We start from the raw sequence: 24,158 nt of genomic DNA on the forward strand, positions 1-24,158 counted from the left end.
CAAATGGCATCATTGCTCGTTCGGAACGCCATTGCGTTCGAGAACGTCTGGATATGGGACGCAGGATCCGTTGTCCCGCTATACATTTTGAACTGCGGAGCCACAAATTGCTCCGAGATTTGGACATTCATTATGTTCTGGGTGAATGGAAGCAATAAGGCGGATGAAGGCTCCGACTTGACTACCATCCGCCCGTCCTCGGCAGCGCTCTCCGCATGCACCGATTTAGCCTTGCTTCCTTCTGCTTCAGATCCGGTGGGCCTCCAAGTCCTATCACACTCGGTATCTGGGGGCGGGCGCTCTCCCGCCACCTCCTTTCCTTTATCCTTTACTCGCTCTCCCCCGTCTATCCGTCCAACCTCCCGGGCTATCCGGGCTTCGCAGTCGGCCTTTACGGCCGCCATCTCGTCCTCGTGGCGCTGCTGCATCTCGTCCATTTTCTGCTGCAATGCGCGAATCATCTCAACGGGGTCGTCCATGCTCATGTTTCTCGTGGTCACCATTGGGTTTTTGAAATCACACGGCCCCACGGTGGGCGCCAAATGTTTCGGATGTGTAGAGCTGTGCTGTTCCAAACCTCCCAATTTCTCCTGCGATCTTGTCTCAGTGGCGGATCCTCTTCTCGAGCTTCGACTCTCCTCTTGATCCGGAGGGGTGGAGACCTACAAAAGATTCTCCGATGCCAAAGTCAGTTTCAGAGCAATGGCTTTTCTCAGGGAATAGTAATAAATGTGCATTCAATGTAACCTATCTACCACTCACCGTGAACCTGTATTTATAGTTTTCGCTATGGGCTTGGGATTAGTGAAAAGTTAATCACCGCCCAACAGCCCAATAGCTTCTAATTTCAACTTACCTCTAAACCAGGTTAATTTACTTAAGCCACAATGATTGGTGATTTGGCCGGTCAGTGTGATATGGGCGTCCGCCCAAGTGATACAGGCGTCCGCCTTACCAAAGGATGACTCGGGCACAAAATTGGGCGGACGGCCTTCTGCGCGGGCGTCCGGCACTTCCTGGTACCAGACGTTTCGTCTCTCAGCATTTTCCTGTAGAACACTTTTTGTGAGTGTAGAGTGCGGGGCTGTCCCGTGGTGATGGGACTCCATGTGAGTTCTTCAAAGTTTCTCTTACAAACAGAGATTCTGCCCATTTGGGCGGACGGGCCCTTATCCCTTTGGGCGTCGTGGGCACCGAGACGGGCAGACGGTCTTATTCTTGGGCGTCCTTATGTACGACGCCCGGCACTTGCTAGTGTAGGAGAGTTTATACGGAGTCTAGGTTCAATCCGTATCTATTTGGGCGGACGGCCTTTCTCATGGGCGTCCTTTGTACGGCGCCCGACACTCCCTGGTACAATAGCCTTTCTCAAATTAAAATTTCATTACCTTACATTACAGCGACCAATGATCTAAAAAAAGGAGTAATAATGATAAGATGAAGAAAAAGTTTAGACAGAACAAAAGTTAATGCAAACTTTAACTATAAGCTTTGGAACAAAAAAGAATTGCAATCTACATTGATGCACAGCTTGTTTCAAATTTCATCTACGTGGCTTTTCTGGATTCTACGGACCAACAGAGGAACAGGATTTTTCAAAACCGTCACGTTGACATTGTTCCACACATCAGCTATTGTGGGGAGTGTAGAGATTTTCTCTGCAATATGCATGTCTTCTGGAAGAACAGAACCAAATACAGTGTATTCATGTTTCCACTCTGAATGATCAGCAAGGCTAACGAAGAATTCAGGACCAGAACCAATCCAAGCAACAGAACCCCTTCTAAGGGTTGGACAATCTTCCACAGGAAGTTTATTGAAAGCTGTGCCTTGTGCTTCTAGTGTCCCTTGAATTAATGCATAAGGTGGACCAAAGCCAGCCTGCAAATGAGGACCATAACCATTAATTGTTACTGCAATCCAACATTACGAACATTATTGCTTGCACTTACAACGGTACTCTGAACATGCAAAATCTTTCTCTCCTTGGGAATAACAGGTCAATGGCCTCAGATTGACACGGTAATCTTTTCTAACCTCATTTTTGTTTGGAAAAAAAAAAGTTAAAAACAAGTCTTTCAATATGAATTGAAAAGTTTACATAAAGTTTGGGTCTTTGAAAATACAATGTATTTTAATTTAATCCTTAAAAATTGTAAAAAATATGTGCAATAGGAACTCGCATATTCTGGAATGTCAAAGGTTCACTTCTAGAAGTTGTGGTCAGCAAAGTGGCTTAATTCTTCATTATGGGTAGTTCAGCTTTTTAGGCACAGTTTCTCACGTAATAAATGTGCTTTTAAGTTTCTAGTAAGTAGCGAGGGGTTCAAAATATACAATTTTGTTAATTTGTAGAAACTAGAAACTAAAGAAAAATTTGTCAATGCTTGAGAATAAGATTTTAATGCAGAAATTCATAGCAAAATTTGCAGATGACTGCATATTGAAGTAGATGTGTGTGTGTGTGCATCCAATCATCCATCAGATTCAGATGGGAAAATCAGTCTTACATTTTCTATATGGTTTCCTTCTGAATCCCATGATTGACCTCGGCTCTCTGCACGGTAAAATTGGCAGCCAGCACAATGGTGCAAAGACAACAATTCCAGAATGTAGGCAACGGAGTGTGGAGCACAGTCAGGTAAAAGCTGCAGTGAATAAAGAATTTCCTTCAGTTAATAAACATATTCCTCACTCGTGACTAGGCAATTTCAAAATACAATACAACAGGGATTCTTAGAGTAAGCTGAATCAAGATCCAATCAAGATACATGATGTATTAACAGAAAAATAAGATGCAATAAGAAGAGTTAACATCAAGGATTGACAGAATGTCAAGAAGCATGAGCATCCCGTTTCATAGTCAATGAACTCTGTGTAATTATTAATATCAACAAATACAGATAATTTTCCGACTTTACTAGAAATACTCCATCTAGTTTATCATGTATTAAAATGGTGAGCTTCTCCATAATTATCCAGCAAAGGTCCAGCAACTGATCTATCATATTTTCTTAAACAAGGAAGTACGAGCCACACAAAGAATTATCATAACCAACAAAACTACAACACTGATGAATTTCCTCAGTGCATATTTCTCATGAACATTTGTATTCAAATAATAGTCTCACGGTCAGCTATTTAAACTAGACATAAAATTAGTGGTTCCCAGGACAAGGACATCCAACAAACATAGAAAGTACACAGATGCAGTAAGGACCCTGACCAAGTACAGGGTGCTTCCATTTGTCACTGGAACTCTTTTTTCTTACCCATGTGCTTCTATATGTAATATACAAATACTAACTTTACACACATGTCAATAGTTCAACTGCAATATCAAAGCATTTGTATTTTAGATGTCAAGAGAAGAAGCACTTACTTTAATATGAAGAGTTCCATGTTCAGTTTCCAGTCCAATAATACCCTGAGAATAGATGAATTAGAAAGAACACGGATAATAAGATAACCCATCAGAAGTTGATAAAGTTCCAAATATGTGATACATCAAAATAGGGGTGGGAGAGATATAACTATGTACGCCAAGAGAAGACACCATTTTACTGCATATGTAATTAACCAAAGATTCAACTAATCACATAACAGTTGTCCAGTAAGACATTTCTACAAAAGGTGAGTGTGTCAAGTCAAAACACTCTAACATAAATAGCAGTTGCTCATGTGAACAACATGGTAGGTGGCTACTACCGTATCTCCCCATTCCTAGTTTCCAATGTACTACCACTATCTATTGCCCATTTCCTGAACCTGTCTCTCTAGTCAACCTGACCTAACTGCTTCAATCAGATCCATATTGTACACATCACAACACAGAATCTACTAAATTATTCAAGTAGAAAAGAATGGGGAAAAAAACTTAATAGACACAACAGAAAAACATGCATTTTGGAGATAGTTAGCACATATAAGAAAACACTAGACAATTTTGTTTCGGGTACAGGATGAATTTCTGAGCCATCTGAAAGAGAATATCAAATCACACGCCAGTTCAATGTAAACACTTCACCAACACAATGTTCATCAAATTGAATTTGCAGATAAACTGACAAACAACATTTTAATAAAGATAACAATGGAAAAACCAAACTTCTCTCTTACCTCTCCTTTCCCAAAAATAAGACCAGAAGTCCAACCAACCACTTCCCCTGGAGGCACTCCTTCTTGCCGTTCAGGTGCCAAGCTGTCCTTCTGTTTCTTCAACCAACACTGAACCAACAAAATCGAATGCTATTATGCTATGACTTCCAAGTCTCGTGTCAGAGTTTTGATCAAAAGAATAATAACTTTTAAAGAAGCCCTCCATTTTTTATGCATATGAAAGTTATGCAGTCATGAAAACGGTGCACTCTAACTTCTACGAAAGCTATGAAAGCTATGCAACTCTAGGTGACAAGGAAATTTTAACTTGTAGAAAAATTCAATACATTTTACTTGTTATTTTCTTCTCTCATAAATAGTAATAAAGGAGTTTGCCTAAATAGAACCCAAAGTTCCAAGTCAACTCTAAACAGCAAGAATGAATCCAAAAATATCAACAAAAATGGGAGATCTTCATAAGCTAAGGCAACTGCAAAAATAGCAAACCTGGTCTATCTAACTCCAGAAGTAATTTTAGAATAAGCATATATTAAATAAATTTCTTCATAAAATAAAAACTAACGTATATCTAAGTTAAAAATCATTTTCTATAAAAGTTAACACAAAAAAATTCTACAAACGAACTTCTGGTAATTCAATTTACCAGAAAAAAGGATTTTCTTTTCTTTTTATTTCCTTCTCCCAAAAAGGTTTACAGAGAATGTTATCTAATCACACACTAAGTAACTTACCTCACCGAACTTGGATCCACAGGCCTTACGATCCCCACAAAAGACCCAAGTATCACAGAGACAAGGTCCATCTTTTCCTGAACACATTGATTTGCACGCGTTGCAGCATCCTTCAGAATTGTTGAACTTAAACTCAGAACCCCACTTCACAGCTGAACCCCAAAGCTCCAAATTCTCAATCCCCCTACAGCACCCTCCCTCATTCTGCACCGCCATACCCTCATCAACCAGCCTCCCAAAGTCTGAAACTCTGCTTCTGCCATTTGCGACCACCGCAGAGAGAAGCGCGTAGACCAAACCGCCCGAAGCCAAACACACGAAGAGGAGTATCAAACGGTGAGCGAGAACAGAGTTTAGTCCATTGCTCCTCCGACCCATTGGAGAGCTTAGCAGGAAAAGGATAAACTTGTAAGCAATTGAGTCAGGAAAATACCAAGACCGAGACCGTTGACCTTGAAATGAAAGTGGGAAACAACAGTGAAAGTGCAAATGAAATCGAAGAGAGAAGGATCATATCACGTCGTGGCGATTCAAAAGCATAGAATGGAAGAAAAGGTGAAAAGAATTTTGAATTGGACGCTCTGGGTTCAGAGTTCAGATCGATGGCATTTTGTCGATTTTTTTGGTCCCAAACGAGTCTTTGACAATGTTACAAGAACGTGTTGTTTTGTTTCTTTGGTTTGATTTCGATTCGATGCTGATACCAAACATTAAAGTAAAACAGAAAGTGCTGAAATAATTGAGCTCCGTTATTCCAAATTGTTATAATATAATGAAATATAATAAAATGAAGGTTTAACTAAGTTTTTGTCAGTTGAATAGTATAACTCATAATAATGAACCATTAAAGTTTTTGTGTGTAAATTCTACTAATATATAAAGTTTTTGTCAGTTGAATAGTATAACTCATAATATTTTATAGTCCATATGTTCAATTTATTAAATAATGAAAATAAAAAATACATATAAATGAGACAAATCATCCTTTTAAAAGTTATAAAACAATATATTTTACTAATATATAATTCGTTCAATGAGTATTAGGTTCGATCTTTTAAAATAAAATTGTAACTTCAAATTTTGTAAATGAAAAAAAAATGTGGTTGAAAAATAATACTTCACCAAAAGCAGTCAATCACATGGGAAGACTAAAACATCAACTAAAATCAGTAAATTCAATTTTCCAATAACAAAGTTAAATCAAAATATTCACAAATTTATTTTAAATTTTCTTCCTAAATTGCATTTAGAATGAACTTTTTTCTTAAAAATAATGCTTGCTAAATATTAAATTGATACTTAAAAACAATTACTTAGATAATAATTTAGTTAATCCAACTTTTAAATTTGATGAACCGTTGTCATAAAGTAATGTGGTTGAATAATTATTTTCACTAAAAAGTGAACATATTTGGATAGATCTCTTTGTGAAGTGTGATCATTTGTCTCTTTGTATACGAATTGAACTTGAGATGTAGATTGTAATAAGGGTCTCACACAACATTAAATGAAAAATTTGCAAATTACGTTGTGACACCTAAGTTATAGTAGATGAAAAAGAATTAGTACAAAGTAAATATTAATATTGAAAGTGACTTGAAAAGTATTTTCTTTTTGTAACCACCATATCATATAGGTTTTTGTGACCTTATTTTAATGAGAGTTAGAATGTTAAGTTGTATATATTTGGATTGTACTGCTAATAAATATACTAGAGTTAATAGACATTATCGTTGGATTTTATCTATTGTAATAACAAAATAACTAACTATTTGAATGTATACAATAATAATAAATTATAAAATATTTTATATATGGATATAGGTGCAATAGTTCCTATAGATTAAAATCTAAAAACAATATAAATCAAATTACGATGAAAGTTTAATTATAGTAGGGTGAAAGAACTTTTTAAGATATCATGACATTATTTTTTTTTTAATGTATATGTTTTTCTTATATATGTCACTACTTTTTTTTACTGGATTTCTAACATTTTTTTTCAAATACGAGTTGAGTTTTTTCTTCTATTTTTATTAGAACAAGATATATTTGTTTCTTTTATTTATTTTAACGTTTGTTTTATCTCAACTAATGTTGGGTCTTATCATAGGATATACTTATTTTCATACGAGTCAAAAATTAGGATAAATTATTAATTCTGATATTATTATTGAAAGTTTTTTTAGTAACATAGTTTAAAAAGATTTACTATTTATGAGTTATGAGTTGTTAAAAATAAATCATGACAACACTTCAACACAAAACTTTAATGCTCAATATTTATATATCTTTCATTTATTTAATTTACAGTTAGATTTCTAACAAGTTGACCTTATAACTTCCTTAATAATGTCATTTATGAATAATTATTGTTAGGAATGACAATAAGACGAGAGATGTAGATTTGACTTTCAACATTATTTTCAAAATATAAATTCCTCTTTATACTCAATGGAAATAAGTTTTTTTTAATCTTATTCTCACTTTTATTAGAAAATGAATACACCTTTAAGTAATTATTCTAAATATTAACTAAATAATTTTTTATAAAAAACAAATATCATAACAAATAAAATAATATAATATCAAGTATTCAATGTAAAAAAGATATATACTTTTTTACAATATAGAATATCGAAAAAGGAATAATAGTGATATAAATATAAAATAGAAGTATAAAATAACTGGATAAATATGAAATAATTAGTAAAAATATTGAATGGATGTTTTATAAATAAATTACAAAAGTAAAGATGAAAGAAATGTTAATATAACTTCTTTTATCTTTTAATTAATTAATGTAATATTTTGCTTCATATTATGTTATATAAATTATTGTGATTAAGTAATATAAGAAATAACACACACACACACACATATATATATATATATTGAAATAAAATTACTAATTACTTGAATATATAAATCATCACTAGTTATAAAATAATAATTTGTTTATAAGATAATTAAATGAATATATAAGTAGATATGAAAACAAGATCATTACACAAAACTTGTTTTTCAATTTGGTGTTTTTAGAAAGTGTGAACTTCTATTGGAAGTGATAAAATTGTTCCAAACCCAACCTATATACCTCACACACGAAGAAGGCATAGTAAATTTGGTAAAAAAAAATTATATATATGCTCAACCATAAATTACTCAAGGACTAGATTTGGCAAAGTGGTCTTCAACTTCCTCGTTAGCCTCATCAACATGTACAACGTTCGACGATCCTGTCGAAGTTTGCTCACGAGTGTGAATTTTTGTCCTTGCTTCTTCTATGATCTGCATTATTTCTTCCACACTCTGGCTTGGTTGGTCCTTTTGTGTTTCCTCGTAACCCCTTCTTTCAGCCTCGATTATCTCCCTCGGCAAGTTCTTCCTAAACCAAAGGTGTTGTTTTATCTCTGACATGGTGATCCTCTTTCAACAAGGATGAAAATAATACAAATCATTAATACACTTCAATTATTACAAATCAAATCACTTGAACACACATGGAAAAAGATTAGTCACAAACAAAATGGAGAAATGTTTTATATCAACCATATATTGATAACTTGCAAACATGTTTTCATGACAATTATAAATTTAAGTATGAATTTAATCAAGTACATTATGGTATGTAGTAAAGTGTTAGAAACTTAAGACAAACTAAATGATGGGTCTTTCAAGAAATATTCCTAAGTAGAAATATTCCTAAGTATCTCTTTTTTTATTTCTACTTAATGTGATACGTTACATTTGAATCCTCAACACTAAACTATAGACATATGATGTTTAGGAATACTTAATCATTCTAATTACAAGTATTTAGCCTCTGTCTGCACATAATCATTTGTAGTTTTGTATATATGACAGTACTAATGATAGTTACGTACCTTGGCAGGATTTGCAACAAAAATAGAAGAGATAAGATGTCTGCACTCCTTAGAAACACGAACGTAGTCGGGTATGGCGTATTGAACACTCATAATTCTCTGCCAACGAGAGAATCAGAGTTTAATCTTGCTGCTATAGATCAAAGGTATTAATCATAAAGGATCTCTTTTAAGTCAAGTAAGAGTTCACCCCAATACTCTTTCTGAAATTCTTAGGATCTTCTGGATCTTCAAATGGGTATGCTCCAACTAACATCACATAAAGAGTCACACCACACGACCAAACATCTGCAATCTACAGAATTCCCAATTTGAGACCGAATTAAGCATGTTTTCACATTGTCATGAACTGTTAACTTGATGTGATACAGCAAGCTTCACTTTGCAAAACTATTAAGCGAATTTCACAATACCTTTCCATCATATTCCTTTCGTGACAAAACTTCTGGAGCAATGTATGCAGGAGTTCCAACCGTTGACTTAGGCTGAGAGTGCAGCAAAGCAGACTGCATTTGAATATTAAATTGATTAGGGAATTCAACAGACAAATATATGAAAAAGGTTCACTTTGGTGAGATGTTACAGACCTTGGAGAAACCAAAGTCACAAATTTTAAGTCTAGGAGCTGGATTTCCGTCAAGTAGAGTGTTTTCCAATTTCAGATCTCTATGACATATTTGCTGCAGCAGGATACATTATATGATATTACACAAAGGCTTTAAATGAACATCAAAATTTTCTGAATGCCTACATACCATGGAATGACAATAGCTAACTCCAGATATCAGTTGCTGGAAGAAAAATCTTGCCTGCGATAAAGGGAATTCATCAAAACCATCACTTGTACTTACAGAGGACACTACACACACACAACCAAGTGATCAACCTCATCTTCACTCAATCGACCAGCATTGCATATCCTCTCGAAGAGTTCACCTCCAGCAGCATACTCCAAGACAATAGCTAAATGAGTATGGGTCAGAAATACCTGCAGAAAAAATCTGACTTCCAGAATGAGTATAGAACTTCAGAGAGCTCTCAATAGATTCTATAATGAGTTACACCTGTATTTCTTTATGAGCCAATAACATCAATGAACTACACAGTTTTGTTTTGTTTATATTCTAAAGTCAAGTCTGAAGCAGAAGTAGAGGCAGTGTTTGTATGAAAGCTGTAAGAGCAAAACATTCGTACAACTATCACATAACTTTAAAAAAAAAATCCTACTCAAGGAACAGCTTGAGAACGGAAACAAACTCTTACCTCTTTGAACCTAATAATATTCGGATGCCTTAGAGATCGGTGGTTTACTATCTCCCTTTGGACATTCGCATCAATCTGAAACGCCAAACATAACTTACTCAGAGGAATGTAAGATGAGAACGAATTTGGGAAAAAAATTCAGAAAACAAAAAATGTGAGGTTGATCCAAGGATAAGGAGGATAAGGTGAGATGAGCTAGTTATTTTGAAACAGTGGTCATGAACAAAATTGATAAATATCTTTCTGACACAATGAGATCCGAAAAGCGTCAAGGCAGAATGCAAAGCAGAAGAGAAATCTGAATAAGTCAAATTGAGATTCCTCAAGGAAAAACTGAATCATCAAATGTTTGATAAAATTTCATGACCTTTTTTCCTCTTTCTATGTATTTGATAGCAACAAGTTCCCCTGTCTTCTTGTCTTTGGCCAACCTTGCCACTCCAAAGTTCCCCGAACCAAGCTCCTTCAGAGTCTCGTATCGTTCTTCTTCCATATCCACTCTCACCAAAGCCTCAAATCAGACCAAACCTTTTCACAATAGAAAACCCAAATAAGGAAATGGATATGGCTTTATATACTCTTTATCACCCTACATTAAAAGTCCAATGAGGCCAAATATAATAAACAGTTACACAAGGAAAACAAAGAAGACTAAATAAAATCGAAAGGCAAGAGGGAAAGAAGCATGTGCAAATCAATGGAGGCAGGTAAGCGGAAAATAGTTAAAACTCAATAAAAAGAACTCACCGTAATTACTTGTTCTTCAACTGTAAAAGCAATTTATGTTCATTATTTTTAGGTATAAATTCTTAGTTCTGAGTACCAAGTCCGGTGCTGAGGTTTGATCAAAACAGTGTAAAAGACAAGGACATATTCAAGAGGCAAAAGTAAAGTTTACTCCAAAGAAATTAGTCGCTGCTAGCAAGCTAACTGTCCATTACGACATCCTCGTTCACACCAAAGACAAGGAGTGGCATTTATATGTGATTGTTACATAAATAGATGGACAAGAAGATAGGGGATTCATTACATACCAAAATTTGTTAATCATTGGTAACTGATAATGATGATCACTCCAATCCAACCAACATACATGTCGTGAGAAAAAACCAAAAAAAAAGAAGATTTTTAAGTGTAGATGGTAGTATGAGCCATACCCAAAAGAAAATGAGAATGGGTTGTCGGATAAAAAATATAGATGAGAGAAATATAAATTAGGTGTGAAACATAATCCTGTAAGGTTTATCAAGTTATATTAACATAACATTTTAAACATTAAGTGCATAGGTTAAAGACTTTAATTTAAAATTAATGGGTTACCAAATTTGTAAACAAACTGAACAACTTAATTGTTATGTATTGTTAATATAAAAATTTGCATTGTTCTTTTAAAAGGTATCTTAGTATTCTAAAAATTAATCTTTAATTTTATTTTATGAATCTTTTCAAGTCAGAAAGAAAAAACTATAATAATTGAAGCGAATACGATATTTTTCTTAATTTGTAAAGAGAGAAAAAAAGAATAATGTTAAAATATAAAATAAAGAAAAAGAAAATATTTAAGCGTGCGTACGCTGGAATGGAGGGCATGATAAGGTTGCTTTCGCTTTGAAATTTGGAGAATAACGTTCCCGCGGCACTGGGTCCCACCTGATTAAGCTTTCTTCTACTTATTATTTTTTTATAACATTGACGTTTTTATTTTATTTTATTTTAAAGTCAATGCGAACACACCATAAATGGATTCATCTCCGCCGTTAAATTTGTTGTAACGTGTTTATCTGAACGACCCACAAAGCAACTCCAGTTATAACAGTTGGTTTTTTCACATCCATCACGAATAAAAAGAGTATAAATATTAAACAAACACACACACATATATATATATATATATATATTTGAATTCATTTAAACTCCGAAAAAATATCTCAGATAATTTTATTTTCTTTTTGAGAATAGTTCCAATGAGAATTCCCTTTTAATCCATGTGTACGAAAACATATTAAAATAATTATTGGTAAGTACTTCAAAAGAGATTAATATATAAAAAAATCTTAGGCTTCACCTCACCGGTGGGTTGGTGAGCCATCAATTCAAATTAGAATTTTGAAAAATAAAGAAGAATCAGTCTTCGTCTAACTCAACGCATGGCTCACGGTATTCCGTTTTTGAATTTTTTAATGTTAACATAAATTTGTTCTCTTACTACTATTTAAGGTCTTAGTATTTTTTTAGTTATTTATAATTTTGGATCATATTCTTTAATTATCTTCAATTTCTAGTTAATTTTTTTTAAATAGGAATGTGTTGAGGAAAAAAAGAGAGGCGCTACTTTAGTACTACGAATAATACTAAATAACTTATGAAAAATCAATTTTTATAGTTAAACAAAAGCTACTATCAAAAGTTAAAAGAAAGACCGCACGCATACTTTACATATTCGGAAACTGAAAACACCATTTTGTCCAACAGTTATTATTTTTACAAATTATTTCAAGAAATTAACGAAAAAGTAATATTAATATATATTTAGTAACACTCTACCATACCACATAGCAAAGAAATAAATTAGGTATACCAATAAAGTATAAAAGTACGAAATTTTTTGCATAAAAGTATACAAAAATTTTGCATAAAAGTATACAAAGTACGAGAATTGTGAAAGCTATATATTACTGGGAATTTAAGCGTGAGCCTAAGTCTCACATTCGATAGAAATGAAAAAATAAAACACTATATAAAGATGAAAGACCCATTAACCCATTACCTTAAGGTTTTGAGTAGAGAGTAATCTTAATCCCTTATATGATTGAGAGTAGATCTCAAGGGTATTGTATCTCTTTAGTGAAACTTCTCGTTGATAGACCCAACTTTATTCCTACGTAGGATAGTTAAAAATTAAATTTATGATTTAAAAAAAATCTTAATGTAAGAAGTGAGTCTAACAACCATGCCTATTAATTAATAAACATGATTGATTTATATATAACCATTTCATAACTGTTTTTTTATGTGGACACATTTTCTTACTCATTTTACTTGTTTTAATATAAATCTTTTTCATTATCTTAAGTTTTAAATTTATAATTATTTTTTAAATTTAATTAATTACTTGCAATAAACAAAATTATTTATAATAAAATTATACAAATTATCTTATCCATTCAAAAATTATGATAAAAAATATTTTTTTTATTATCATATATAATAATAGAACTGAATACAGACACATTTCTTACACTACTTTTAAATAATGAAATATGAATTTTTTTTGTTGGATTTTACAATTAATGTGTTAAGTTATTGTATAGTTGTCTAGTTTGTTTTTAAGATTATGTAATTGGTTATGATTTGTCTTAAATGGTTTTGGTTGGCCATTGCCAACCTTACTTAGGTTGAGGACAATAATGGCACCAACACCCCTTCTATAAATCTCACTCTTAGATTTCACTTTCTTCTCTTTATATTCTATTAGTAATATTGTACCAATGGCCACATATTTAGTTAAAACATCAAACGCCAATTTTGGTGGCCAAGTTTTCAAGCTGGTGAGTCTTTTCTCCCATGTCATTCTTGCACGACACTATGTCCCAAAATTCGTGTTCTTTCATGACACATGAAATGTTTTATCGAGATTATTATGTTTTGCTTAGGGTTTCACGTTCATTGGTATTAGGTTTTTGTGCGTGCATGACGAGAATGTCTCAAAATTTAACGGATCTTATTTTGTTTCCGTTTGACAATTGCATCATCTGTTTACTGGGTTTTATATAAATTAGCATGTGTTTCCTTGTTTGATGTATGAGTTAGCGATACGATTCTGGTTATGGAATGCTTAATTTATACAATATTATTGATCAAATCTGTGAAATTGTTGTTTTTATGAGTTTGTTACATCTGCGCGTTTTTTTCTTCCAGAACGAGAAACCTATAACATGTTAGTGATTGATCGTTCATACTTTCTCGTAAATGTCCATGTTGTCTTGATAAGCCAATGCTCAAAATCATCTTTTTTTCCTGCAATGTTTTTCTTTTTTAACAAACAATCCAGAAATTGTCGTTTATAACGTACACTTAGCCATGTTTTTGTGTGATCAAATATCATGTGATGCTTAATCTATTTTGATCTGCTCCATACAATGTTAATTGACGTAATAATGTTGATTTATTATTGACTATTTTCTTCTTGTGATGTTTGAATCTGGGTTTGCAATTGGAAATTTCAAGATGTTTTAGCAACATATTCAACTAAAGCTCGAACACATACTCTAGTACGTGTTCAGTTGCTTATAATATTCCCTTCATAAATGGGTTGTTTCCACTCCAAAGTTAGGGAGATTCCCATGGAAGATCCGTTTGCTCTTGCGTCAGAGACAGCTTGTAAGTTTTTGTTTTTTTTTTTTCTAATGATCAATATTACAAAATTATGATTCTTCCACAATTGTAACATTGTTATTTGAGACGTTGTTATCAAGACAAAACCAAACCTTATTTATGGGAAAATAAATTGATGGTGTTACTGCACATGTCATGTAGATCAAAACAAAATAAAGTGACCGTGAGATGCATTTTTTTTTCAATTGTTTAACCTATATTTCACACACATATATATAGACACTCTTATAGATTTAACTTATTTGTTAATTTTTTGGTTTCCCAGTTAGTGTTAGTGATGTTGAAGCACTATATGAGCTGTTTAAGAACATTAGCAGGTCAGTCACCGATGATGGTCTAATAAGCAAGGTAACACATAAAACCTTTATTCTTTTTACAACATGTTGATAGTCCCACGTTGACTAGATACAAGGTCAATTTATAGTTTATAAGTGAGTGTAAACATTATCTTATAAGTTGATTTTATGGGTTTGAATTAAGCTTAAAATTCATTCCTAACACAACAACTGTGTTATTACTGTTTGAATATTTTCTTTAGTAATGACACTATATTTTTCAAAATAAAGAGAATTATTTGATTCTATCTTTCTTAACTGACTCACTTTAAAAGAAATTCAATATACAAAACATACTTTACATCTTAATTAATAACTCACTATATACATACATACATATATATATTTGTTACATTATAGTGGGTCTGACAATGAGAATAAGTATTCTTTTGCAGGAGGAATTTCAACTGGCAATTTTTAATAATAAGAAGAAGGAAAACCTCTTTACGAGTCGGGTACTTTACAATATTTGTTTTTTTTTAAAATATTTGTTCCATTATAGTTAATATTGTTTGCAAATTCACCACATATCTTTAAATAAATGTTTTGTAATACAAGTAGTGTAATTTTATTTTATTTTTGGAAAATATTTTGTACTATAATTCAGAACTCATAATAGCTAATCCTTCTAATTACTATTAGATTCATTTAATTAAATGGATAACTTATAATTACTTCTCTTAACAATTTTTTCAACATGCAGATCTTTGATTTGTTTGATGTCAAAAAGAAAGGAGTGATTGACTTTGGTGATTTCGTTAGAGCACTCAATGTTTTTCACCCATCTGCACCAATGGAAGTCAAAATAGACTGTAAATAAGTTGAATCAAAACCTATTTAATTAATCTTAATCTTTTGGTTTATCCTTAAAGCAACTGATATAATTTTTCCTGTGAGTTTTCTTGCAGTTTCGTTTAAGCTGTACGATTTAGATAACACAGGATTCATAGAGCGTCATGAGGTATAAGATGCTAATAATTTTCTGCCATGCATTCTTTATATAAATGAAATTAATTTCAATCTAAATGTTCTTAATTATATACATAATTTATCTATGCTATGATTTTTGGCAGGTCAAGCAAATGATAAATGCACTTCTATGTGAAGCGGAAATTAAGTTGTCAGAGGAAACGATAGAAACAATTATTAACAAGGTGAGTTTAACGTTTGTTAAAAACGCTTAAGCTTTCGTATTACTTCTATTAATACCCTCTTAATCTTTCATTACCTATGTCAAAATTAAAAAAATTAAAATGTTCTGACATTTTATTTTTATGAGCAGACTTTCATGGATGCTGACCCTAATCAAGATGGGAAAATAGACAAATATGAGTGGAAAAACTTCGTTTATGAAAACCCTTCATTGTTGAAAGTTATGACGTTACCCTACTTGAGGTATGTTGAAATAACTTTTTTATTAAAAAAATTTCAATCACTTTTGTTTAAAAATTGTAATTATTATTTTTTAATTCGTGAATTATGAAAATAATGCAGGGACGTGACAACTGCTTTTCCAAGTTTTGTGTTTCATTCAAAGGTGGAGGATGAAATTGCAGAATGAGGGCTTATTGTGGTTCAATAATTACTTAGTAGTGCGTTGACTTTAACTTACTTATTTTGGTTGTTGTTTTCTTTTTGTCTCTCTCAAAATAATGAATTTAGACTACTCTAATTTTTTATATTATTTTCAATAAATTGCAATCAATAATAAAATATATATATATAGAAAATATATTGCTAATTAACACCAAATTTTATTTTATTTAAACTGGTTGCATGCCAAAAAAAAAGTGGAAAAATGAAGTTAAGACAGGTAAATATAAAAAAGATGCTGACAAAAAGATAAAATTCACTGGCTGTCGAAAACTGGTAAATTTATTGATTTTTACAATAAACACTTTACTTTTATGATAAAAGCAAAATACATTTTGAAAAATATATTTTTAAGGAAACTCACTAACCCATTTTGAAACAATTTTTGGCTAGTTTTATCTAATTGTTCAGATTTTGCTTTTTGTTGTTTTAATGTATTGGACACAAGACCGATTTCACCAAATATCTTATTCAATGATCGTATAATTCTCAACCTGATGTTTTAAAATCAAAAGGTGATATTATGTTGACTGTAGTTTTAAAATTATATAAAAAAAATTAATAATGTTATTACGTTGTTTTATTCATTTCACCAGGTAACTTTTTTTCTTACTTTTTATAATTATTTTTAGGAATTGATTTCCTTTTATTTTCTTTTTCTTCGTGCTTTAAAGATATTTTGGAATAATCTATATTTCACTCTTTCTTCCCTTTTAAGTTTTTGTCTTATGTAAATAAGAAATGTATTTATTGTTCGAGTGGCGAACTAAAATACTAAAGTAACAATTTGTTCTACAAATTAAGAGAACATAATACTAAGTGATATTAGTATTACTCAAAAAACATATGTTTCATTGTTTACAATTTGTTATTCAAATAACAGTAAAATGCATTCTATATTTTTTTTTAGTTGTATTGATTAGGCAAACATATTTCCATTAAACAATATGATATGATTTTAATGGTATTTTCAATTATAATTCATATATAATTGTATTTTATATGGTATACCTTGTTTTTACTATTGAAGGTCGATTAAGCATTGCAAACTAATAAATGTGAGTGGTAATTATTGAAATAGTTGTAATATATAATTTTATATTTAAATTTGTACTTATAACTTTAATTATATCATGAAAACACAGTGAAAAAATGACATATTTTAAAGAGAATGGGCCACATCAGAAAATAATAGGCCCAATGGCCTTTAACCCAAAACGCATCTTAATAAAACAAAACGCAAGAAGACTTTAGTTGTAGACTGAAAGTTGCCTCGAAATCAGAAGGTAGTGAGTGAGAGCGCAGAGAGCTTCGAGGGAGAAGGGGAAAGTTCTAGGGCTTCACGGAAACCCTCTACCGAAGCAAGGTGACACCTTCACCGGAGGCAAGGAAGAAGACCAGAAGGGCACTGGTAACAGGTTAGTGAACAAACTCCTAGCTTGATTTAGGAAAAGGAAAACTGATGTTATTATTTGAATGAGTGTGTAAAAATTACAATTGTTTGTGTGAGGGAAAACTCTATTTATAGAGTTCAAGAAGGAATGGAATAAAAAACAGAAAACAGAAAACAGAAGAAAACTAAACCTAACAGGATCACTGTATTCAAAAACAGTAATCCGTTATATCTGTAATATTTAATAGCCTCCCCTCAAGCTGGATGGTGTATAGTTGCCAGTCCAAGCTTGGGAACGATAGATCCGAACCGAACACGGTGAGGAAACTTGGTAAATATGTCTGCTAGTTGTTCATCTGAGCGAATGGGGAGAAGATGTAGAAGGTTAGCTTGCACCTTTTCACGAACAACATGGCAATCAAGCTCTATATGCTTGGTTCTTTCGTGAAAGCTCTGATTATGAGCTATATGTCTGGCTGATTTGTTGTCACAGTATAGAGCTGGAATTCCAGCTTCCTTAACCTGTAAGTCCTCTAATAGATAGTGAATCCATTGTAGCTCGCAAGTAGTGGCTGCCAGAGCACGATATTCAGCCTCAGTGGAGGACCTGGAGACAGTGCTCTGTTTTTTTGATTTCCAAGAGATGAGTGATGATCCAAGGAAGACACAGAAACCTGTAGTGGACCTCCTAGTATTTGGACAAGTTGCCCAATCTGAATCACTGAAGGCCTTTAACTGTATGGGAGAGTCAGCTGGAAAGAATAATCCTTCTGAGGGTTTAGACTTTATGTACCTAAGGACATGTTGAATAGCCCGATAATGGTAGTCAGTAGGAGATTGTATAAATTGGCTTAGCAAATTAATGGAGAAACACAAATCAGGTCTAGTGTTAGTGAGATAAAGCAACTTCCCTATCAATCTTCGATAAGAGGTTGGATCCTTCAAATAGCTGTCATTTCTGTATAGAGTACTCGTGTCACTCAAAAAAGGGGTTGAACAGGGCTTGCAACTCAGCATTCCTGTCTCTTCAAGTATGTCTAAGGCATATTTTCTTTGAGACAAATGAATTCCTTTCTTGGACCTTGCCACCTCCAGCCCTAGGAAATATTTAAGTTCTCCTAGATCCTTTACTTGGAATCTGTTATGCAAAAGACTTTTTATGTGACTGATCTCTGTCATGGAATTCCCTGCTAATATGATATCATCAACATAAACAAGTAAGGCTGTGAAACCAGTAGGTGTGCCTTTGATAAAGAGAGAGTGATCACTTTTTGACTGTATATAGCTAACAGAGGTGAGGAAACTGGACAATTTTTCAAACCACTGCCTACTAGCCTGTTTTAGACCATATAGTGACTTAGTTAGTCTGCAGACTTGGCCTTCTTTATGAACATTAAGACCAGGGGGTGGCTCCATGTAGACTTCCTCATTTAGGTCTCCATGAAGGAATGCATTATTCACATCTAATTGATGTAAAAACCAGTTTTTAGAGGCTGCCAGTGCAATGAGTAATCTAACGGTAGTTAGCTTGGCAACAGGAGAGAATGTGTCCAAATAATCTATCCCTTCTTGCTGGGTGTAACCCTTAGCAACTAGGCGGGCCTTGTATCTTTCTATGGTGCCATTAGCCCTATATTTTATCTTGTAAACCCATCTGCATCCAATTGCAGTCTTCCCTTGAGGAAGCTGTGTTAGAAACCATGTGTTGTTGTCCTGCAAGGCTTTAATTTCCTTGCGCATTGCCTCTGCCCATTCACTCACCCCTTTGGCCTCATTGTAAGAGTGAGGCTCACTGTTAGCAGTGATAGCCATGGTATATCTTGAGTGTTTTTCTGTCAAAGAATCACAACATAACATATCAGAAATGGGGTAAGGGGTTTTGAACTTATTTTTCACAGACAAGGATTGATTAACCTGGTGAATGTAGTCATCTAGATATCCTGGAGGCTTTCTGATCCTATCAGATCTCCTATAGCCATGATCCCCTTCACTGTTATTGACTTCATTATCAATCCTATTCTCTTCAACAATATCATGCTGTATCTCTTCTTCTGCACACCTTTCATCATTATTGGAGGCAGAACTGCCTAGGGAATCATCGAAAAAGGTGATTCTGTTAGCTTCTTCATCATTCACACTTGGGTTGTTCTGCTGATGCTTCCAAGGGAAAATGTCTTCATAAAAAACAACATTCCTACTTATAAAAAGTTCTCTAGTGTTGATGTCAAGGACAATATAACCCTTGACTCCACTTTTGTATCCAAGGAAAATCCCTTTCCTTGCTCTAGGATCAAGTTTGCTTCTGCCAGCTTCAAGGGTGGAAGCAAAACAGAGACATCCAAAAGTCTTTAAGTCTAAATAAGTGGGGGGAACATTATAGATACGATCATAAGGGGTTTTACTGTTAAGAATAGGAGTAGGCAATCTATTTATGAGATAGACAGCATGGCTCACAGCATAGGACCAATAGGTATTAGGGATGTTTGATTGAAACATAAGACTACGGGTTACATTTAGAATGTGTTGGTGCTTACGTTCAACAACAGAGTTTTGCTCAGGGGTCTCCACACAACTAGTTTGATGGCTAATACCATGCAAGTTATATAAATTGACACAGTTGAACTCGGGTCCATTATCAGTTCTAACAATCTTAATTATTTTACCAAACTGATTCTTAATTTTAATAATAAAATTCTGTAATAAGTCTCTAGTCTGGCCCTTGTTGTTCATCAAAAATATCCATGTATGTCGGCTATAATCATCAACAATAGTAAGAAAATATTTATGCCCATGAACTGAAGGAACAGAAAAAGGACCCCATATATCACAGTGAATCATTTCAAAACATTCAGTAGATAAGGAATTGCTTATGGGGAAAGGCAATTTATGTTGTTTAGCATAGTGGCAAACATCACAAACAGTATCATTATTCATTTGGACATAGGGAAATTGTTCACAAATCTGTTTGACAGTCTTGTGTCCAGGATGGCCTAGTCTATAGTGCCATAGATTTACATCAACATGTTTAAAAGAAAGGACAGATCCTAGAACAAGGCATTGGTCAGGATTCTGAAAAGTTTGTAGGTAGTAAAGACCCTTGTAAGAGTTAGCACACCCAATCATCCTCAATGTAGAGTTCTCCCTTATCTGACAAAACTCAAAAGAAAAAATTAGGCTACAATTCAAGTCTCTTATAAGACTTTGAACAGAAATTAAATTGAAAGAAAAATCAGGGATATAGAGCACATTAAAGATAACAAAGTCTTCAGAAAATTGAACAGTTCCTGCATGTTTGGCAGTAATAACAGAATTATTAGGCAATTTAACAGTAATGGGTTTAATCTTATAGAAGGTGACAAAATTCCCTTTCTCATGGGTTACATGATCAATGGCCCCAGTATCAATAATCCAAGAAAGAGTACCTGGTTTATCCTCCTTATCATTCCTCTGCATTTGATTGATCTTATGTGTAGGCTCATCAGCTTTCTCAATCATTTTTAGAAGTTTTTCAATTTGCTCTGGGGTGAGTTTGTTAAAAGCAGTGCTGGTGTCTCCCTGACGTGTATTCTCTGATCCAGAACTGCTTTGGCAGACATTAGTAGAGTTCCAGCCATTGTTTTTCTCTTGATTGCTATCATTCTTTTTGTACCAAGGTGGAAAACCATGCTTGGAGTAGCACTCATCCACAGTGTGATTCATCTTGTTGCAGTAAGAACACTGTTTTCCGTAATTAGGATTCTTTCCTCTCCCTCTTCCCAGACTATACGACCCAGCACCACGACCTTGATTTTTCCAGGTCTGGTCTGTTTTCCAACTGCTGTTCTTGTTAGTAACATTGGCTATGACTCTACTGGTTTCAGTAGAGTGATTATGGCTTGCAGTGCCAGATTCAGACCTTTCTTGTCTTTCTTGTTGCATAATGAGGGAGAAAACACGATTGATGTTTGGCAAAGGTTCCATCAACAAAATCTGGGTCCTGACAGTATTATAGGTATCATTTAACCCTTTTAAAAAACATATAACATGCTCTACTTCTCTATATTTTAGAGAAGTTCTTGAGAGTTCACAGCTGCAAGGGATTTCACAGGTGCAGTTGGGTATGGGCCGAAGGGATTCCAGTTCTTCCCAGATGATTTTTAAGTCAGTAAAGAATTGATTAACAGTTCTTTCCCCTTGTTTGATTGAATGAATGTCTTGGAGAAGGTCAGAGATTTTAAAATAGTCACCTTTAGAGAATCTCTCCTTTAGCTCATCCCATAATTCTTTGGCTTCTTCAACATATATTACACTTTCTGCAATTTCTGGAGAAAGTGTTTTTACAATCCATGAAAGTACCATCATGTTGCATCTTTCCCATGCGTCAAACAAGGCTTCAGTTTTCTTGGGTTTCTTGATAGACCCATCAATGAATTTGATTTTATTTTTGGATAGAAGTGCTCTTCTCATGCTTCTGCTCCAAGAAGAGTAATTATTCTCACCCAGTACTTGAGAGATGAGGGTTAATCCTGGATTCTCCCCTGGGTGTAGGTAGAAAGGACTGGAAGGCTGGTCTGTAGTATCCATGGTAAAAAAAAACAAGAAACAATGCAAGAAACTAAGCAAGAATCATTAAAGAACGAAATCTGGGCAGCGGAAGTGAGTTTCTGCTCTTGATACCATAAAGAGAATGGGCCACATCAGAAAATAATAGGCCCAATGGCCTTTAACCCAAAACGCATCTTAATAAAACAAAACGCAAGAAGACTTTAGTTGTAGACTGAAAGTTGTCTCGAAATCAGAAGGTAGTGAGTGAGAGCGCAGAGAGCTTCGAGGGAGAAGGGGAAAGTTCTAGGGCTTCACGGAAACCCTCTACCGAAGCAAGGTGACACCTTCACCGGAGGCAAGGAAGAAGACCAGAAGGGCACTGGTAACAGGTTAGTGAACAAACTCCTAGCTTGATTTAGGAAAAGGAAAACTGATGTTATTATTTGAATGAGTGTGTAAAAATTACAATTGTTTGTGTGAGGGAAAACTCTATTTATAGAGTTCAAGAAGGAATGGAATAAAAAACAGAAAACAGAAAACAGAAGAAAACTAAACCTAACAGGATCACTGTATTCAAAAACAGTAATCCGTTATATCTGTAATATTTAATATATTTGTACACGATTTTTTCTTGAATATCTGTAAAAGTTATTCTAATTTCATTTATGATAATAAGATACATTAAATATAAATAAGGGTGTAGTAAATGATAAAAATATCTTAGAGTCACCTGTATCAGGTTTGACCGCAGTTTGTATTTATTCAGAAAAAGAATTCATTGAAATACTATAAAAAGAACATTTTTAAAGATATCATTATTTATTAATTATTATTGCATTTATTATTTAATACATATCTAACTTGTAAAAGTGTTTCTATACACATGATCTTACTTATCTAACAGATTTCGATCAAGAAGAAACTTTTAACATGTATATTTTATTTGAACAAATATAATTTTAATATACAATTATATAATTCGTTTATTACATTTATATATGGAGTTTATGAACTTTTAATAAGAAAAAAAATTCTAATATTATATTTTAATGAGGTAATGATAAAATGATATATTTTGTGTTTCACTTGCTTTAAATGTTATTTAAGTTATAGTAATATACTTGTTATGTATGTTCTGATTTGTATGGTAATTATGTCTTATTATAAACATGAACAGATAACGATAATAATAACCAAAATACTGACTTAAACATTACATTATAGTTTTCTAATGTTTTTATATAGTTTATAATAAAGGTATCTTATGATTTTTTTTAATTATTTTATTTAAAATAAGTTATACTCTGTCCGTTTCTATCATCCATTATATAATGTAGTTTTTTTTAATAAGAAACTATTTAGTATCTATTAAAGTATTTATGATATAAAAACATGAAATAAATTTTATTATCTCAACCTTTTGAAATAATTATGGAATTTCTCAATGTCGCTTTTTTTTTTAATTTCACATTATTAATAAGCACTCTGTTTTTTTATTTCAGGTCAATTGGATTTAAGTGTATTTCTTTACTTTCTTCTTAGTTTGTGAAGTTTGAAAGCCAACGTTTTTGTTGAACTGGTTTTCAGTGACATAATTAATAGACTTTCTATGTTTTCTATATTATACCTTTTTCTGTTTTTACATCATAATCAATTAAATACATATAATATAAAATTACTCTAAGATTAAGATCATGAATTATAAATTTTTAATTAATGTTAAATTTCGAGAATAATAATTAAATAGATAAATAAACATTTCAAAGTTATAACAGTGATCAATTTAAGTAACCATACATCAGTTAACAATTTAAAACTATTAGTTTCATTAAAATCCTCTTAGATTATGTGGATATTATAAATAACTATTGATGGAATGCTGTTTAATTTGTTGAACAAGTGTTTGAACTCAAACAAA

At 33.0% G+C, this 24,158-nt stretch overlaps 3 protein-coding genes across 6 annotated transcripts; 1 reads left to right on the forward strand and 2 right to left on the reverse strand.

Moving 5' to 3' along the window:
- Positions 1-1,412: 1,412 nt before the first annotated feature.
- Positions 1,413-5,562, reverse strand: LOC108335852 (uncharacterized). The gene is made up of 5 exons (XM_017572033.2): positions 4,851-5,562; positions 4,120-4,227; positions 3,383-3,427; positions 2,511-2,648; positions 1,413-1,881 (listed from the first exon to the last, which is right to left on the reverse strand). Exons 1-5 carry the CDS (start codon positions 5,226-5,228, stop codon positions 1,537-1,539), a joined length of 1,014 nt encoding a protein of 337 aa, XP_017427522.1. The 5' UTR covers positions 5,229-5,562; the 3' UTR covers positions 1,413-1,536.
- A 2,224-nt stretch (positions 5,563-7,786) lies between these two features.
- Positions 7,787-11,052, reverse strand: LOC108335853 (serine/threonine-protein kinase SRK2A). 4 transcript variants are annotated; one of them, XM_017572036.2, is made up of 10 exons: positions 11,035-11,052; positions 10,368-10,528; positions 10,001-10,075; positions 9,624-9,725; positions 9,493-9,546; positions 9,325-9,417; positions 9,151-9,243; positions 8,928-9,032; positions 8,738-8,836; positions 7,787-8,279 (listed from the first exon to the last, which is right to left on the reverse strand). In XM_017572036.2, the coding sequence occupies exons 2-10, from the start codon at positions 10,491-10,493 to the stop codon at positions 8,016-8,018; spliced, it is 1,011 nt and encodes a 336-aa protein (XP_017427525.1). In that variant the 5' UTR covers positions 10,494-10,528; positions 11,035-11,052; the 3' UTR covers positions 7,787-8,015. The 4 variants fall into 4 exon arrangements, with proteins under 4 accessions (XP_017427525.1, XP_017427524.1, XP_017427523.1 ...); XM_017572035.2 differs by lacking the exon at positions 11,035-11,052 and adding an exon at positions 10,748-10,925; XM_017572034.2 differs by lacking the exon at positions 11,035-11,052 and adding an exon at positions 10,748-10,925 and having other exon boundaries at positions 10,368-10,589.
- Positions 11,053-13,475: 2,423 nt separating this feature from the next.
- On the forward strand, positions 13,476-16,367 carry LOC108335367 (calcineurin B-like protein 1). Its single transcript, XM_017571377.2, has 9 exons — positions 13,476-13,548; positions 14,228-14,380; positions 14,661-14,743; positions 15,126-15,185; positions 15,434-15,542; positions 15,639-15,691; positions 15,804-15,884; positions 16,013-16,125; positions 16,225-16,367. The coding sequence occupies exons 2-9, from the start codon at positions 14,308-14,310 to the stop codon at positions 16,289-16,291; spliced, it is 639 nt and encodes a 212-aa protein (XP_017426866.1). The 5' UTR covers positions 13,476-13,548; positions 14,228-14,307; the 3' UTR covers positions 16,292-16,367.
- The last annotated feature ends 7,791 nt before the right edge of the window (positions 16,368-24,158 follow it).

This window comes from Vigna angularis, chromosome 10 (genome assembly GCF_016808095.1).
Source record: "Vigna angularis cultivar LongXiaoDou No.4 chromosome 10, ASM1680809v1, whole genome shotgun sequence".
NCBI lineage: Eukaryota > Viridiplantae > Streptophyta > Magnoliopsida > Fabales > Fabaceae > Vigna > Vigna angularis.